At 40.9% G+C, this 17,644-nt stretch overlaps 1 protein-coding gene across 2 annotated transcripts in view; it reads left to right on the forward strand.

Moving 5' to 3' along the window:
* Positions 1–14,352, forward strand: part of MCOLN2 (mucolipin TRP cation channel 2) — an 80,489-nt gene extending 66,137 nt beyond the window's left edge. For both annotated transcript variants that reach the window (XM_003805288.7, XM_055116662.2), the window contains 5 exons: positions 362–463; positions 567–689; positions 6,873–7,079; positions 8,766–8,887; positions 11,727–14,352. In XM_003805288.7, coding sequence (XP_003805336.1) covers positions 362–463; positions 567–689; positions 6,873–7,079; positions 8,766–8,887; positions 11,727–11,763 — 591 coding nt within the window. In that variant the 3' untranslated portion in view covers positions 11,764–14,352. The remainder of the gene's footprint in view (positions 1–361; positions 464–566; positions 690–6,872; positions 7,080–8,765; positions 8,888–11,726) is intronic.
* The last annotated feature ends 3,292 nt before the right edge of the window (positions 14,353–17,644 follow it).

The following is a 17,644-nucleotide window of genomic DNA, read 5'->3' on the forward strand; positions in this document are numbered from 1 at the left end:
TGGTACTTAACAAACACCATTAACTTATATCCTCGAATGCCTAGGTCAGTGATAAATGCAATTTCTATTTGAGAGTATTATTTGGAAAAAAATTTAGTTCAACCTAAATACAATTTCTATTTCAGAGTATTATTTGGAAAAAAATTTCGTTCAACCAATTGAAATACTAAAAGAAAATGAGAAACACAAATATTTGGAATTATATCTGTTTTTCTTCTTTTTTTTCTTCAAAAAAAAAACTCTATCACCTATAGGGAGGCAGATAGTTCTTTTTTTATTAATTGGTTTAATGTAAGGTTAATAAGCTAAGTGGAGTCAAATATTTTACTCATTTCTCTCTTTCTCTTTTTTCATTCCTTAGAATCTCACAAACTATGATCTCTGCAGCATTTTTCTTGGAACCTCTACGCTCTTGGTTTGGGTTGGAGTCATCAGATACCTGGGTTATTTCCAGGCATATAATGTAAGGATGCGGCACTGGGTAGTGCCACTGCAGTTGAGACTCATTTATTCTTTGGGTTCTAATAGCTACTTTTTCATTTCACCCATTCTGTTCTTTTTTTCAGGTGCTGATTTTAACAATGCAGGCCTCACTGCCAAAAGTTCTTCGGTTTTGTGCTTGTGCTGGTATGATTTATCTGGGTTACACATTCTGTGGCTGGATTGTCTTAGGACCATACCATGACAAGGTGTGTAGCTCACATTCTTCCTTCTGCACATGGGGCACGTGGGACCCTTGAACGTGGGTTTCTAGCACTTACTTGCTTCCTGGTCTTCTCTAGCATGTACCCTTGACATCAGTAATCACATATCTTTGTATCAGTTTTCTTTTTCTTTTTTTCCTTTTCAGGATATAGAAGTGACTACAGGATATTGAAACAAGAACTGTACAATACTAGAAAGCATGTATTATAGTTGTCTGGGACTGGCTTAAGGGGTCACATGGTTACCCGGTGATCATCAAATGGGAAATGTTTGGACATGAGATCACTATATTAAAAATGAAAATTAAGTGAGGAAAATTATTATAAAAAATTTCCACTTTAAAGTATTATGTTTTTCATCCAAGTTAATTGAGAAGAATGAAGATGGGCAGAGACTGCCTAAAATGACCATAGTAGGTTTATGATAGAAATGGTGACACGTCTTGTCTCTGCAGACGGTTTTGATTACAGCATCATCTTTCTGCCTTATTAAAGATCAGTATCTGAATTCTAAACTATTACCAAACTTCAGTTAGCATTATAATCTCAGGGACATCAAAGTTGTGCTAAGATGTTCTTGTTATAAAATGATACATTTGATTGGTAGATGCATCAGGAAATGAAACTAGGTAAGCCTTGGTTTTAAGCCAAAAAAGTAAAAGGAGTTATTTTATCTTATGGCTTTTCCTCCATTTGGGCCTGTGGCAGTTGGAACAACAGAAACAACAAAAATAGCAGCAGCTAACACTTACTGCTTGTGTGTTAGACACTCTGCTGGGCATTTCGGTGTTCTTTCTTATTTACTCCCCACAACAACCCAGGGTACTGTTAGCCTCACTTAGGTGCTCTGCAAGGAGAAAAGAGGTTAAAAATGGTAAGTATTCCTTCCAAGTTTGTATACCAGTTCAGCCTTAAGTTTTGACCTTGTTAGTTGCATTAACCAAATCTGTGATCAAATCTGGTTTACAAACTGTTATACATGAATCTTAAACCTCCGTGCTGTCCTACCAGAATAATGTCGAGTAACCTGGCACACTCAGACTTTCTGCTTTTTAGGTGTCACATTTAATATGTCTAGAGAGAATTACTGTTTTTCCTATTTGAGATATTATATAATTAACAAAGTGACAACCTCTGGGTTGGTAGTAAATCTTGATAATACTGCTCTTCATACTCCATGTCACTGCTTTAAAGGTGACTCATGAGAAAAAAATTATTCTTTGATATGATCTCTCTGATTTGGAGAACTTACTGTCTTAGAGCCTGGAAAAATGTATTTTTCTTCCTTGCTTGCCTCATGCTCTGAAAGCTTTTCCACCTCTTTGTCACTAGAGGGCAGTGTTGCACTGTGTGGAATAAATACCGTTCCTGAGGATTCGGCTTTAATTCACTGACCCCAAGGTCTGTGGACAAGTGGTCCCATCTCCTTTGCACCCCATCCCCGTCTCCCCTACCTCATCATTATTCTGGAAGGTGCTCAGATAAGATTGCTAGAATTTTACTAGATGGCTACCATTCTCAAGTGCTGTCTGTTAGGCGTGGTGCCCAAGATTCTTCGTCTCCCTTGCTGTGTTAACCCTTCCCTCCCCTTCTCTGTGAAGAAATCTGATTGTCCTGTTACAGAGAATAGGCACCTTAATATATTAAATAATATTCCTGAGATTACCCAGCTAGAAAGTGGCAGAGATGGGATTCAAACCCAGGTCGGCCTGACTCCAGTACCTGTGCTTTGACCCATACCCTGTAGGGCTTTTCTTGGTATTATCTAAAACAGATCATTGCAAGAGAGCATTTAGCCTGACAAGAAACAGTCTTGTACTTGGAGATCAACTGTGAGAGGACAGCCATGTAATCGGCTTCATTCTTTCAATGGTGTCAAGGTCACCTCATGGAAAATGAGGTTATTTGTTTTGTGAGCCTGACTGCATTTCCATATGTTCAATTTGTCCTTTCAAAGGATCCAGGTGAAACTGGGATGCTCTGAGCCAGCACTGTCCAAGAAAAATACAGTTTGGGCTACAATTGAGAGCCTTGCCTATACTGTAAAATTTTCTAGTAGCTACATTAAGAAATAAAAAAACAGATGAAATTATTTTTAATTATATATTTTAAGCCTAATATACCCAAAATATTATTTCAGCATGTATTCAGTATAAAATATTGAAATATTTTACATTCCTCCATACTAGTCTTTTTGATCTGGTGGATATTTTATCCACATAGCACGTCTCAATTTGGACTAGCTAGCTATTGGATGCTGGCTATTCACACATTCCTGGTGACTACCACTATGGACATTGCAGCTCTAGACTTATGTCTTTCACTTAATGTTAGCTTTCCTTTATACCCCTGGAGGAGGGGAGGGATAAGGGATGTCTGTAGGGTTGCCTGCAGGTCTGTTTATGGCATCTCTCACCAGGCTGATATATTGGGGAAATACACAGCTGAGTTAATTCACTGAATGTACAACTCAGTTGGGGGAGAGAACATCAGTCTGGTTTTGGAATTTTGTGCTTTTCTTCACCATATTGCTGCCTCTTTGAATCTGAAGTTAGAATATTTTATTGCCCCTTGCATCCTTTCCCCAAATTAATCCAAGCTGTCAGCATGTTCAGGTTCTGCCAGTATCTGAATCAGAGGACTTTCAGATTACCCGAAGCCTTGAAAAGCTAGGCATTCCAAGTGGGCATTTTTGTAGGATTTTTAGAATCACAGCAACCTTGATTGTGAAAGCTAATTCTTTCTTTAAAACAAAACAACTAAAAGGGAGACATTAGGAAAACCGTTTGACTGATAGCTGGGGTCCCATAACACTTCAGCTTCCTGTCTTCCTGTTAGGCATCTGATTTCAGGGGCTCAATGGAAAGGGAGTCAAGATGCAAAAGGCTTCCTGCTGATGTGTACTCCCAGCACTAGTGGACTTTGGCACAGTGCCCTTTCAAAATGCCTGGGCACAGAGGGTGAGAGACTGTTGATGTTCTTCCAGACCTCATCTTGAATTATTAAACATTACTCTAATGTGGCTTTTACATTTCCAGAGGACTTTTTTTCCTGTGAGGAATAAATCATAGCCTTGCGTTGTCCCCATTTTACAAATGAGAAGACCAAGACTTGAAAAGTTGTTGTACTTCACTGATGCCATGGGTCAAAGTTCAGCAGACTCTGCATTACATTTTCCTCCTTCCAAGCCCTCTGGTTTTAGCCAAGTACCTCTCAGCTAAAACATTTTGTCTAAAGTTTGCATGAGATTCTTGGCACCAGCTCTTAAAGCAAATATTTATGTTGTTCTCTGACATAAGCCATTGCAGGTTATGGTTTCATTGAAATGAAAGGTTTTTGGCCCAACTACAAACTTATCATTTGTGAAATGAATGGTTGAGTTCTCACTGTGGGCCCAGAGAACCTATGGGGACTCTTTATGGAAATACCCATTTAATACGTATTAAATGTCTACTGTGCACCCAACATTGCTAGGTTCTTGTAGACCAAGTTCTTGGAGGGAAGGAACTATAGTTTGTTCCTCTTTACATTCCCAGTGTGGACACAGCACATAGACCATGGTAGGTGCCCAAAAAGTTTGTTTTGAACAAACAAGAAGCAGAGAGAGAGTAGTACCTGCTTTCCAGGGGCTTATGATCCCTCAAGATCCAAAGGAATGCCTTACAAATGTGGCCCTTCTAGACTGGAAGCACATTAGGACCTTGAGTATTTTTAAGCTCACTTCTACTATGGAATTTGGCCACTGAAATAGACTCTGGTTCACAGCCACTTCTTGTACAAAGTGGCAAGGTGTTACCAAACACCTAAAATTGACTGGGTCTCTGTTTTAACTCTTTGGTGTGTTAAAATAATTCTCATGTTCACAAGAGGAGGGGGAGGTAAAATGGTTATGAATAATGTTAATGTTGAGACAGATATTGTGTGTAGCCTGGTAAGTAACTAAACAGAAAATTAAAAAATGAATGTGACATGTACTGACAAACTAGCTATTTGCAGTTGAAACCTGAAGCACAGACAATTGTGCTTGGAGTTAGGGGTTCTTGAAACTAGAGAAAGGAGTTGACTGGATTCCAAAAGAAACTAAGAAATATGAATTATTAATGGTGCTGTCAGAGTTGTAGTTGACATCCATAGAAACCAACTTTAATGTCAATGTTTTCAGCTTTAACTTCAATGTTTTAAGGCTTGTGTAGGGTATGGAAAATATTTACTCTGGCAATCGCCTGTTTTACTGTTAAATAATCTACATATTGTTAAGTGATCTGTTCATTTGGATATTTCCTCTAGGTCTTTTTGGAGAAGGACTTTAGTTCATCAGAGTTTTTGCTGATGCAGCAAAGCCATGGGTGGGATCCTTGTTTGGGGTGCGTTTGTAGACCTTCTCCCTTGGCCACCAACTTTACCTTGCCTGGTCCAGCCACGTGGCTGGTAGTGTAAGGCACGGTGTTTGTATCTAGTCGGAGTACAGGGAAGTGTGTATAAAAACAATTAGAAGACCATAGTTCATTCTGTGATTCTTACCGATACGGAGTGCAGAGAAAGGACTAGAGCTACCAGGGCACTTGGTCTTGAAGTACACTCTGAAATAACCCTTGAACATTGGCTTAATTGGACACAGAGAAGAGAAAGAAGAATAGAGCAGGTGAGGAGAATAAATTCCATGAGGGAAAAATGTAGGGATGGGCCTGGTGTTGGAGGAGAAGATAAGCACAGCATATTAATACTGTCAAGGAGGAGATGTGATGAGGCTGCATGAAGGAGGTACTTATCACAACCTTCTTGGTTTAGATTTTTATTTTGCATCCAAACTTTGTATAATCTCACAATGGAGAAATGACCTGAAAGCCTTCTTCTTAAAGTACAGGTTTTACTGCAGCTTTGACTGGGGAGGGTAAAGAGATTGGAGTAAAAGAGACTTCCTTGGAAGTTTCTTTAATAATTCAGAAATTTGTGTTGACATCACAGTAGAGTAGTAAGGGTGGATTGGAGAAACATGTGATAGGAACAGACAGGCCTTAGAAGACTGAAAGCGGGGAAGAGTAATCAATTCAACACAGAGTTTTAAGGACTTAATTATTTCAGAGTAAATGTTTCTTTGGTAGGAGATTGGAATCACTGACAGAAATAGGGCAATTTAGAAAAAAAGTTCATTTTTCTGGTTAGGGTGGTGGAAAGTTTTGTTTTGTTGGCATTTTCAAGGAATGGTCTGTTATACAACAAATGCCAGCTGAGCACAGTGGCTCATGCCTGTAATCCAAGCACTTTGGGAGGCTGAGGTGGGCGGATCACCTGAGGCCAGGAGTTCGAGACCAGCCTGGCCAACATGGTGAAACCCCATCTCTACAAAAAAATACAAAAATTAGCCGGGCTTGGTGGCAGGCACCTGTAATCCCATCTATTTGGGAGGCTGACACATGAGAATCGCTTGAACACTGGAGGCAGAGGTTGCAGTGAGCTGGGATTGCACTGCACTCCAGCCTGGGTGGCAGAGTAAGACTCTGTCTCAAACAAACAAACAAAACCTACAAATGCTCTCTAAGTGTAGAAAACATAAGAAGATGCTTATGTTAATTAGGAGAAAAACCAGGATCTAAACTTGTTAGATCCTGGTTTTAGATATATAAAAAGTACCTAGGGAAAAACTGTGGGAATTGTTAAGAGATTAACTTTGAGAGTATGGAGGGGTGTGTGTGGTGTGTGTGTGTGTTTTAAAGAGACAGGGTCTCGCTGTGTCCCCCAGGCTGCAGTGCAGTGGCAGAAGCTTGGCTCACTGTACCCTGAACCTCCTGGATGCAAGAGATTCTCCCACCCCAGCCTCCTGAATAGCTGGGACTACAGGCATATCACCATGCCCAGATAATTTTTGTACTTTTTGTAGAGATAGGGTCTTGTAATCTTTCCCAGGCTGGTCTCAAACTCCTGGGCTCAAGTGATCCTCCAACCTTGGCCTCCCAAAGTGCTGGGATTGTAGGGATGAGCCACTGTGCCTGGCCCAGAGGGGGTTTTTGAATAATGTTTTCCTACTTCTTATGGTGTTCTAGCATCTTAAAATAAGTAAGTTACCACTACTACAATGACAAAAACAATGTTAACAAAACAAGCTAACTAGATATCCTCTGCTTTTTAGAATACTCTATTTCAGAAACTAATTTTTATTTCCCCCTACAGTTTGAAAATCTGAACACAGTTGCTGAGTGTCTGTTTTCTCTGGTCAACGGTGATGACATGTTTGCAACCTTTGCCCAAATCCAGCAGAAGAGCATCTTGGTGTGGCTGTTCAGTCGTCTGTATTTATATTCCTTCATCAGCCTTTTTATATATATGATTCTCAGTCTTTTTATTGCACTTATTACAGATTCTTATGACACCATTAAGGTAAGTAATTATCAAAATTTGCTGCCAAAAAAATCACTGCAAATTCTATATAGATTATAGGAAAATACCACATTTTAAAAACTTAAAATATTACAGTTCAGATTTTGAGGTTTTGTGGACAAACTTTTTAGACGCTGGAGATGAATTTTAGGGCATTGTCCCTGTTACCCACAGCAGGGTGGATTGGTTTGGAGGGGTGGTGGGAAAGAAAAGGGAAATGGGGTAACGATGGGTTGAATGGGGTAAGTCAGGTAGTCAGGCTGCTGGTCTTAGCCCTGACAGGTATACCTGCCAGTGTGGCTGCCTGGAACTTAGGATTGAGTCATAAGTTTCAGGGATGAGAGGTGACCGGCACCCTGACAACTCTCAGATATTGCTACAACTCACACTGGATAATACAGCTACTGGCATGGTGCAGGCTTCCTTTAAATTATGAAAACTAAGGCTTTTGTGATGTTTAGCTTCCTGCTTTCTTAAGCTACCTGATGGGTTCTGTATCATTTCAGACTAGGCCATTTAACTGATTTGTGGCTTGAAGGAATTTCACTTCCTTGGGTGCTGGTACCTTATTCACAGCAGATGGTCATGCTTAGAAAACCCTGCTTCAGGGTCAGTGACTGAAAAACCAGGGGTGCCATGCCAGTGCCTTTGTCAGGACTGTTTTCTGCTTAACCACTTTCTCAGAATAATGCAGAAGAAACCCAGTCCACTACCTTTTGAGTGTGTGGGGAGATAAGTAAGTGTTCAGGTGGGAATGGTAGTTGCCTCTCGCATCAGGGCTTGCATGGAGAAGGAAGAGGTGCACACTCCTGCCACAGAGATTCATGTCTTTGATGTGGCAGTGTCTCTGCGTGGTGGGGGCCAAGCCTCAGTGTTGAAGTAGGTTGTCTCATTAAGCATGAGGGGAGGGAGTCTTTGTGTCTGCTTGGAAAAAAATCTCTCTTCTGTTCCACTAAGCAACCAACTTCCATAAAAGTAGAGGAAATAATGATTACTTTCCAAGCAGAGTCTACATTGCCAATGTGTGTGTGGAGTGGGAGGTCTCATCTAGTCTTGCTGTTAGCATTAAAAGTTTAGACTTTTTTTTTTTTTTTTTTTTTTTTAAAGAGAGAGGGTCTTGCTCTGTTTCCCAGGCTGGAGGACAGTGGTATAATCCTACCTCATTATAGCCTCCAACTCCAGGGCTCAGTCGATCCTCCTGCCTCAGCCTCCAGAGTAGCTGGGACTACAGGTGCACACCACCATGGCCAGAAAATTTTTGTATTTTTTGTAGAGATGGGGTCTCACTATCTTGCCCAGGCCAGTCTCAAACTCCTGGGCTCAAGCGATCCTCCCTTCTTGGCCTCCCAAAGTGCTGGGATTACAGGCATGAGCCATCGTACCCAGACTAGACATTTGACTTTTGATTATTTCCTTCATTACCTTTTTTTTTTTAACAAACCTCTCCCTGGCTCTTCTGTGCTTTCTTTCTGAAGTTTTTCTTTGGATTGTTCTCTGTTCCCACAGTGGCCCTGCCTTGGTGTTCTGGGACTGACAGATTGATTCATCATTGTAAATATCAGTTCTTGGATCTGAGCTAGCAATGTGGGAGAGTTTTATTTTAGCAAAGGTGGGCTTGGTTTGTTGACAAAAGAGCAATTTCTCATGCCTTATAAATAAGGTAACAACATTGTGTACTTTCTAAAGAAATTCCAACAGAATGGGTTTCCTGAAACGGATTTGCAGGAATTCCTGAAGGAATGCAGTAGCAAAGAAGAGTATCAGAAAGAGTCCTCAGCCTTCCTGTCCTGCATCTGCTGTCGGAGGAGGTCAGTATCATGTTTATTCTCCATGCTCCTGAGATGAGCTGTTCTGTTGTCTTAAGAAAGAGCCCCTCCAAGATTACCATTACATTCAGAGACCAGCTTATCGTGGGAAATAATTCACCTTTCTTTTCTTTCCTCCCACTGAAATTGGCTTTATAAATGAATTATTTCTCCTAAAACAGGGTTATGTAGAAAGCTACACGACGTGATTGGAATCTCTTAGAAATACTATAAGACTCTTAAGAGAAGGCATAAATTATGTCCTTAAAGTCAAGATGCTGAACTCTTAAGTGGCCCAAGTAAGAGGTCAAAGCTCTTATTTTTAGAGGTGAAACTCTGGGAATGTCAGAGGTGTTTTCCCTTTTCACAGTATGTGGTACAAGCAATCTTTCTTGATGAGAGCAGGAAACTTCCTTGCGAAGAGGCTGTCCAAGTGCTTGCTTATCAGTGCACACCAGTAGCTCTTCCTTGCCTAGCTGTGCTTTGCCTGTTGTTCATCAGGACATGTAGAGAAATGGTCTAGACCTCAGTGGACAAAGCATATTACAATAGTGATTTGTGGACTAGAATGGGGTCAGGTGAAGACAATTTTTTTTTAATGTGCCTATGTTTGCTTTCATCTGAAGTCAGGGGTGCCAGTTTGTAACTAAAAGTATACCCTACATATGTTTTTTCTTTTTGGAAGGACTCTGTAACCCAAATTCCTGAAGGAAGCTATGAGAACCTAATTGCTATTTAAAACCACAGGATGCATTTTTCTGTTAATCAATTCATACAGCATCTTGGGACTTACAATGATATGACTGAGCAGATCCAGAGAATGTCTGGTAAATAGAAAATGAGATCTGAGAAGAGTTGTTTTCAGAATCACACCTTTTTTTCTCAGAGCATTAAATTGTTGCTGTGAAAGCTGGGATAAAGGAAATTAATTTTCTTAATAGGCAGCTGCCTCCTAAGAGGTACCTTGTATAAGGAAAGTCTCTCAAAATCTCTTTTTTACTATAAGGGGGATAAACTTCATTGAAAAATGTAGTCATGAATTCTAAAAAGTAAACGATAGGTCTTTGGTGTTTGGACCTTGGTTTGTGCCACACAAAGTCCTGGGAGGTTGTTAAATGTTTTGTCATGCAGCCCTATGGAACGAGTGAAAGATTTAAGGCGTGGACCCCAAGACGTTTGGGTAAGATTGGGTCTGAGTGGTGACAGCAAGGAGCAACAGCAGCAGACCATTTGCCCTAAAGTGTGCTGAGGGTTGTTGAGAAGATGCATGGTGAGACGGAGGGTCTGCCCCTCATGAAGAGTGAAAGAATTCGAGGGAACAAGAGAGCCCACCAAGGAGATCAACTGAAGAACTAGGATGATGAAAGTTTTGAAAAAGAGGATATCAAAAAACAAAGACAGGTAGCTGTAACTATGTTTGGCCAAACGATGGTCCCGAGTGAAGTCAGCTATAGCAATTTCAGTGGAATCATCAGACCAAAGCCTAGATCCCAGGGGGCTTGCATGGACCCTGCAGAGTGAATGAAGGGCCTAGGCCATGATGGAAGGAAATGGATTGTAATGGGGCCTTGAGAACAAGTGATGGCTTTGACTCCATCTAAAATTAAGTATAGCTTGATGTGTTTAAAAGCTAGGAATGGGGCTAGTTATGGTGGCTCATGCCTGTAATCCCAGCACTTTGGGAGGCCAGGGCAGAAGGATTGCTTGAGCCCAGGATTGTGAGATCAGCGTGGGCAATGTAGTGAGACCCCGACTCTTAAAAAATAAAATAAAAGCTAGGGACAGAAGAATGGACTAAAAGGCTGAGGAAGGCTGTGAATGGAGGCTAAAGATGAACATAAAGATTCAGCTCTGCAAAGATTGGTTTTTGTGCCCCCTGTCTGGTGACCATGACAGATGACACCTGCTATCCCAGTGCTGCTTCCTGCAGAGCATGGCTGTGGTCACTCTTCAACAAAGCAGTCCAACAACCAGCACACATTTGATTCTCCTTTGAGTTTTTGACAGAGCCTCTAGCCTGAGCATCAGAACACCTGGGTTTTCATTTTGGACACTGCCATTAACCAAGTGTGTCCTGTGACCTCTCCTAAACCTCTTAGATGGACCAGATGACCTCTGAAACCTCTTCCAGTTCTAAAGTGATGTGGTTCTTTGGAGAGAGATGCTTGGTTGAACAGATGCAGAGTTAACCTTTACCTTCCTCTATTGCAGTGAAGGAGGAAAATTGGCTGTTCTAGTAATTTATAAGACCTTGTTAGTGAAGGGACACAGAGATTCTTTTTTTTTTTTTTCCCAGAAACAAACCAATATAATTATTGAGTAAAACATAAATGTAATATATGTTTTTCTTTTTTTTTAATTTTACTTTAAATTCTGGGATACATGTGCTGAACGTGCAGGTTACATAGGTATACATGCGCCATGGTGGTTTGCTGCACCTATCAACCCATCATCTAGGTTGTCAGCTCTGCATGCATTAAGTATTTGTCCTAATGCTCTCCCTCCCCTTTCCCCCTACCCCCCAACATTTCCCGGTGTGTGATGTTCCCCTCCCTGGGGGCATGGAGGTTCTTAAGAGACAGGTGACTCCTCACAGTGTTCCCAAAAGCATCTGCTCAAACCTCAAACAGTGTACGTTGCCCTTCTTTATTTATTTACTTATTTATTCTGAATGTTGGTAAATAATCAGAATACCTTGCCTGTCTTAATTTTTCTTCCTCTTCTATGTTTCACTCAACATGTCTATAATCTACGGGCCTAGAATACAGAGTATTCCTATTGCTCCTCAAAGATGTTAAAGTATTGTATCTTTTCTCTTTTCTTCTTTCCCTTTCTGTTACAGGAAAAGAAGTGATGATCACTTGATACCTATTAGCTAAAGTTCTTCTGCTAAAGATGATTAAAGTTCAGGCATCTTTATCCAGCGGCTGAGCAGAGGATCCCCAAATGACTTGGACAAGCAGTTCCAAAATGACTCTCTTATTTAATTGTGGAGTGGGAAAGAGGACTCACAGTTAGCCAGCTGACCATGACTGAAGTTCCAACTTTACTTTTTATAAACTTGAATGATAAAGAATAGACCATGGGCTACTACTGGGCATTAGTGCAATATAACAGCGATAATAAAATTCTCTATTAGTCTGTTAATTTATGACATGATCTCAGAATTGAAAAAGATCATTTCAGAGTGTGCAAAATAATAGTCTTTAAAGCCATATAATTAAATATGTGTGTTTATTGTCAAATAAGGATTTGTTTTAAAGGTGATTCTTGGGTTTGAAGACATTTGTTAATTCATGGTCTGTACAGAAATGAAGCTGGTTGCAATACCAATCTAGAGATTCCAAGCTGGCGAACTATTAAGCTATTTAAAGATCACCCTTGGCCTGGCACAGTGGCTCACACCTGTAATCCCAGCACTTTGGGAGGCCTAGGCAGGCAGACTGAGCTCAGGAGCTTGAGACCAGCCTGGGCAACATGGCAAAAACCCATCTCTACAAAAAGTACAAAAATTAGTCGGGCGTGATGGCAGGCATCTGTAGTCCCAGCTACTTGGGAAGCTGAAGTGGGAGGATCACCTGAGCTCTGGAGGTGGAGGCTGCCATGAGCCGTGATCGTGCCACTACACTCCAGCCTGGGTGACAGAGTGAGATCCTGTCTCAAAAAAAAAAAAAAAAAAAGATCACCCTTAAATCAACAAAAAGACCTCATGCTCATGCAGTGGACATTTCTTGGCCTGTTTTCCTGTGGGTTTTCTTCAGCATGATATGAAGCAACTGTTGGCATAGCCAGTGGGATGAATAAGAAATGGAATCATTTGGCTGCCTCGTCACTTATGCTAATAGTCAGTTGTACACACATGACATGTGGAAGTGACCTGTAGCAGTGGTCGCTCATTTTAACAATTGAACTCCGCTGGGTTGGGTATTTACCTTTGTCTAGCAAAGAAATATGATATATTTTCTCTAAATAAATTTATTTTTATCATTCCATATGGCACTCAGTAATTACTATTTTATGCATTGTCTCTAAACAACTACCTAGTGAAACATTCAGATCACATCTCTCTTAACCACTTGGTCTCCAAAAGGGATTTCCCAATTTCTTAAAAGCAGTGAAGGACATATAGGGGCTAAGATATAGAAGTTATTCAATAAATATTTATGATGATAGCTTGAGAGATGAAGATCACTTCATGCATAGACTTATTTCATACCTGAGCTATCTCAGTGGCCAACTATCTTAAAGTTATTGGTGAAGAGGAGAATTTGAATTAAGCAGGACCCTCCTTCCAGGGCTCTTCCTCTTTCTCCTTGGCGTCAGTCGCCCTCCCCACAATCCCCTACCCAGTTTTCCTTCTCATGTCACCTTCCCCCTCCTTGCTCTGACTTCGTCTTCATATGCCTGCACCAACTATAGGCAGGGAAAATCATGCAGTTAATACCATTGAAGTATATAAGAGAGTAGATGACTCATGTCTACACACAGAATACTTTGCTAAAATTATTTTAAACTTTCTTTTTTACAAAATATGTGAAGAGTTATGTTTGATTTTTAAACTAAGACACCATTAAACTGGTAGTTCTGGGGTCATTTGCCTGACCCAAGAATCAGATACGTAATTGGACCACTTGTTAACTTCTGAGTATATTGTCATATACTTAGTTTTGTCTCTGAAAAGAACTGCTATTTTTTTTTCTTTTTCTTTCTTTCTTTTTTTTTTTTTTTTTTAGACAGAGTCTTGCCTTGTTGCCAGGCTAGAGTGCAGTGTCATGATCTTGGCTCACTGCATCCTTTGCCTCCCAGGTTCAAGCGATTCCCCTGCCTCAGCCTCCTGAGTAGCTGGGACTACAGACATGCACCGCCACACCTGGCTAATTTTTTGTATTTTTTTAGTAGAGATAGGGTTTCACCATATTGGCCAGGATGGCCTTGATCTCCTGACCTCGTGTCCGCCCGCCTTGGCCTGCCAAAGTGTTGGGATTATAGGCGTGAGCCACCACGCCCGGCCCAAGAATTGCTATTAACATGGTAAAACCCTGTATCTACTAAAAATACAAAAACTAGCTGGGCGTGGTGGCAGGAGCCTGTAGTCCCAGATACTCAGGAGGCTGAGGCAGGAGAATCGCTTGAATCCGGGAGGCGGAGGTTGCAGTGAGCCAAGATCCGGCCACTGCACTCTAGTCTGGGTGACAAAGTGAGACTCCATCTCAAAAAAAAAAAAAAAAAAAAGCTTTCATTTGTTCTACAGCTGTGACTGCCATTTGAATAGAAGATTAATGATGGGTTTTCATGCTCATATTATTCTTCTATTGGCTTTCATGTTTTCTTTTATTTATTTTCCCTCCAGCTGGACAAAACAGTTTTAGAAAGAAAAATGTTTTTCAGGGTTAGCTCACATCTATAGAAACATTGTTTTCTCCCTTTTTAATAATGTTAAACAATTGTCACTTTATCAACTGTATTGTCTATTTGGATTTTATTGAACAATGTTGTCTCATAATTCTGCTAATAGATGCATCTGGGATAAATCATTTTCTCTCTTATCATAGGCCTCCACTTAGAGGGTTCCCTGTGAAAGTTAGGAGACACATTCTTTCTGCCTGCTGGTTTCATTCTGGGATCTCCAACCCTTGAATTTAACTCCTTGGCTTGTGGTGACACAGTCAAAACCATATACAACATCTTAAAGCTTTTTCACTTGGGCTGGTAGGAGAGAGTGTGGGCATAAGAGCCATCTAGACAGACTTGAGTTAAAATTCCAGCTTAACTTAACTTTAAGGCCCTGAACAAGTTACTTTCTTCCTCTAAGTGATGATAAACCTCAACCAAGACTGGCACTTAAGTCACATAATTTATGCAGAGCCTGGTATTGAATCCATTCCTGAGCTGTTATTTCCCTTTGATTCTCTAACATGTTTGCAATAGTTTCCATGGGACCATGGAATAATGCAGACACGACTTTGCTTCTGCAGCCTGTCTGCCTCAGCTGTCCTCTTCCTACTGCTACCTGAGTCTCCTTGGACAGGTCATGCCATGCATAGATTTCCTCATCCATAAAATGGGGGTATTATGAGGATTGAATGAGTCAAACGTAAAGTGCATAGAATAGGGTGTGACTCCTAAGTGCTCAATGACTATTAGCTCTTCAAAAAACATGTCTTACTAACATGGTCTACAAATGTACAAATCTGTTCATCTGGGCCAGCCAGGAAGATTTTTATTTTATAATGTGCTCACCACACACTTCTGGTGGACTTTGTTCTAGTTAGAACTTTAAGTATGCAAAAGTCCCCCATCCAGTCCTGTCCTGGAGGCAATGATCAGTTCAGCCCTAAGAAGCTCACACCTAGCCATAGAGGAGCAGCAAGGAGAAGCAGCCTAAATGGCTGTGGCACAGCTGTCAGTCCTGATGGAAGAGAAAAGGTCCAGGAGGTGCACAAGCTGTCACAAAGCCTCAGTCCTTCACCCTGGGTGAGACCCTCAGTCCTCTGCTAGGACTACCCCCTTAACCAAACTTGTCAGAATGTATAAAATTCAGGCCCACTTCCTTCTCAACCCATTGCTGATTCAAAGTGGTGAATGCAAAAGAGTGAGAGAGGGTAGTTAGGAAAAGCTCTTCGTGCGATTCGAGGCACTGTCCCCCACTCCTGCTGAGGACCTACACTCCAACAATTGTAAAAAGGGTACACTGATCCAGTGGAAGACCACGCTTGGAATCATGGGTTTATGAAAAGCACAATAGCCCAGCCTTTTGATCTAGGGGTAGCCAGTCGCCCTCTTGTCCCTGTGGACCTTCATGTAAAAATGGCCCAGCACTGGCCGGGCGTGGTGGCTCACGCCTGTAATCCCAGCACTTTGGGAGGCCGAGGCGGGTGGATCACAAGGTCAGGAGATTGAGACTATCCTGGCTAACACAGTGAAACCCCGTCTCTACTAAAAATACAAAAAAATTAGACGGGCGTGGTGGTGGGCACCTGTAGTCCCAGCTACTTGGGAGGCTGAAGCAGGAGAATGGTGTGAACCCAGGAGGCGGAGCTTGCAGTGAGCCGAGATCGTGCCACTACACTCCAGCCTGGGTGACAAAGCAAGACTCCATCTCAAAAAAAAAAAAATATATATATATATATATATATACACACACACACACATATGTATATATAGCCCAGCACTGTATTGATGTTCAGGGGCCTTTCTAAAGTCATTGGAAAGGTATATTCAGTAAACTGCCACCATGGTCTTGGCCACAGAGTTGTTTCCTGACAATATCAAGAGCTGTGATGCTTACAGGTACGATTCCAGATACCTGAACAATTCACTTGTGACAGCCACATATTGCAGTAACATTAGACGAATAGACCTCATTTTACTGCTAATCAGCTCCATCTTTATTTTCTTGTAACTTGGGCAAATTTTATTTTTGCTTTGCTTCACTTGAAGTTTGAACATTTTAACCATGTAGTCCCTCCTTGTTCACAGAGAATATGTTTCAGGACCCCCAGTACAGGCCTGAAACCCTAAACAGTACTGAATCCCGTACAGGTTGAGCAACCCTAATTCGAAAATCCAAAAGCTGAAATGCTCCAAAATCTGAAACTTTTGCTGACATGACTCCACAAGTGGAAAGCTTCACAGCTGACCTCATGTGATGGGTCACAGTCAAAACTTTGTTTCATACACAAAATTATTTAAAATATTGTATGAAATTACCTTTAAGCTATGTATATAAGGTATATATGAAACATAAATGAATTTCATGTTTAGACTTGGATCCCACCCCCAAGATATCTCATTATGTATATGTTAATATTCCAAAAGCTGAAAAAATCCAAAAGCTGAAACACTTCTGTTCCCAAGCATTTTGGATAAGGGATACTCAACCTTTATATATTATGTTTTTTCCTATACATACATACCTATGATAAAGTGTAATTTATAAATTAGGCACAGTAAGAGATTAACAACAATAACAAAAAATAGAACAATTACAATAACAATATACTGTATTAACAATGATAATAAAATAGAACAATTATAATAACAATATACTATATTAATAAAATAGAACAATTATAACACTATACTGTAATAAAAGTTATAAGGATGTGGTCTCACAAAATATCTTACTATACTGTATTCACCCTTCTTATGATGTGAAATGATAAAATGTGTATGTGATGAAGTGAGGTGAGTGACACAGGCATTGTGACGTAACGATAGGCCACTACTGACCTTCCAATGATACGTCAGAAGGGGGTCCCAGATCATTGAGCCATGGTGATGTCAATGGTTAGATGTCAGGAGCAGACGATGTTGATGACTAATGGATGAGGAGCATCTCAGCATGGACACACTGGGCAAAGGGAGGATGCACGTGCCAGGATGGATGGGATGGGACAGCAGGAGATTTCATCACACCACTCCGAATGGCAAGCAATTTAAAGCTTATCAAGTATTTATTTCTGGAATTTTCCATGCAATATTTTCAGACCACGGTTGATCTCTAGTAACTGAAACCACAGAAAGTGCATAAGGGTAGCCTACTATATTGCAATGAGGTTGAGTCTTTCTCTACCAAATATCTAGAATTTCACACAGTTCGTAAAGCATGCATGAAGTAGCTCTTGCGAGGACCTTACAGGCTAAACCCTAAACACAGCATTCTGGTATCAGGCACTTGAGGAAGGACAATAGGCACAGGAACAAGAAACTGCTGGTCCTGTGTCTTGATGCAGGTGCTGACTGAGCACCTCTGCTTTT

The sequence above is a fragment of the Pan paniscus genome, chromosome 1 (genome assembly GCF_029289425.2).
Source record: "Pan paniscus chromosome 1, NHGRI_mPanPan1-v2.0_pri, whole genome shotgun sequence".
NCBI classification, from domain to species: domain Eukaryota; kingdom Metazoa; phylum Chordata; class Mammalia; order Primates; family Hominidae; genus Pan; species Pan paniscus.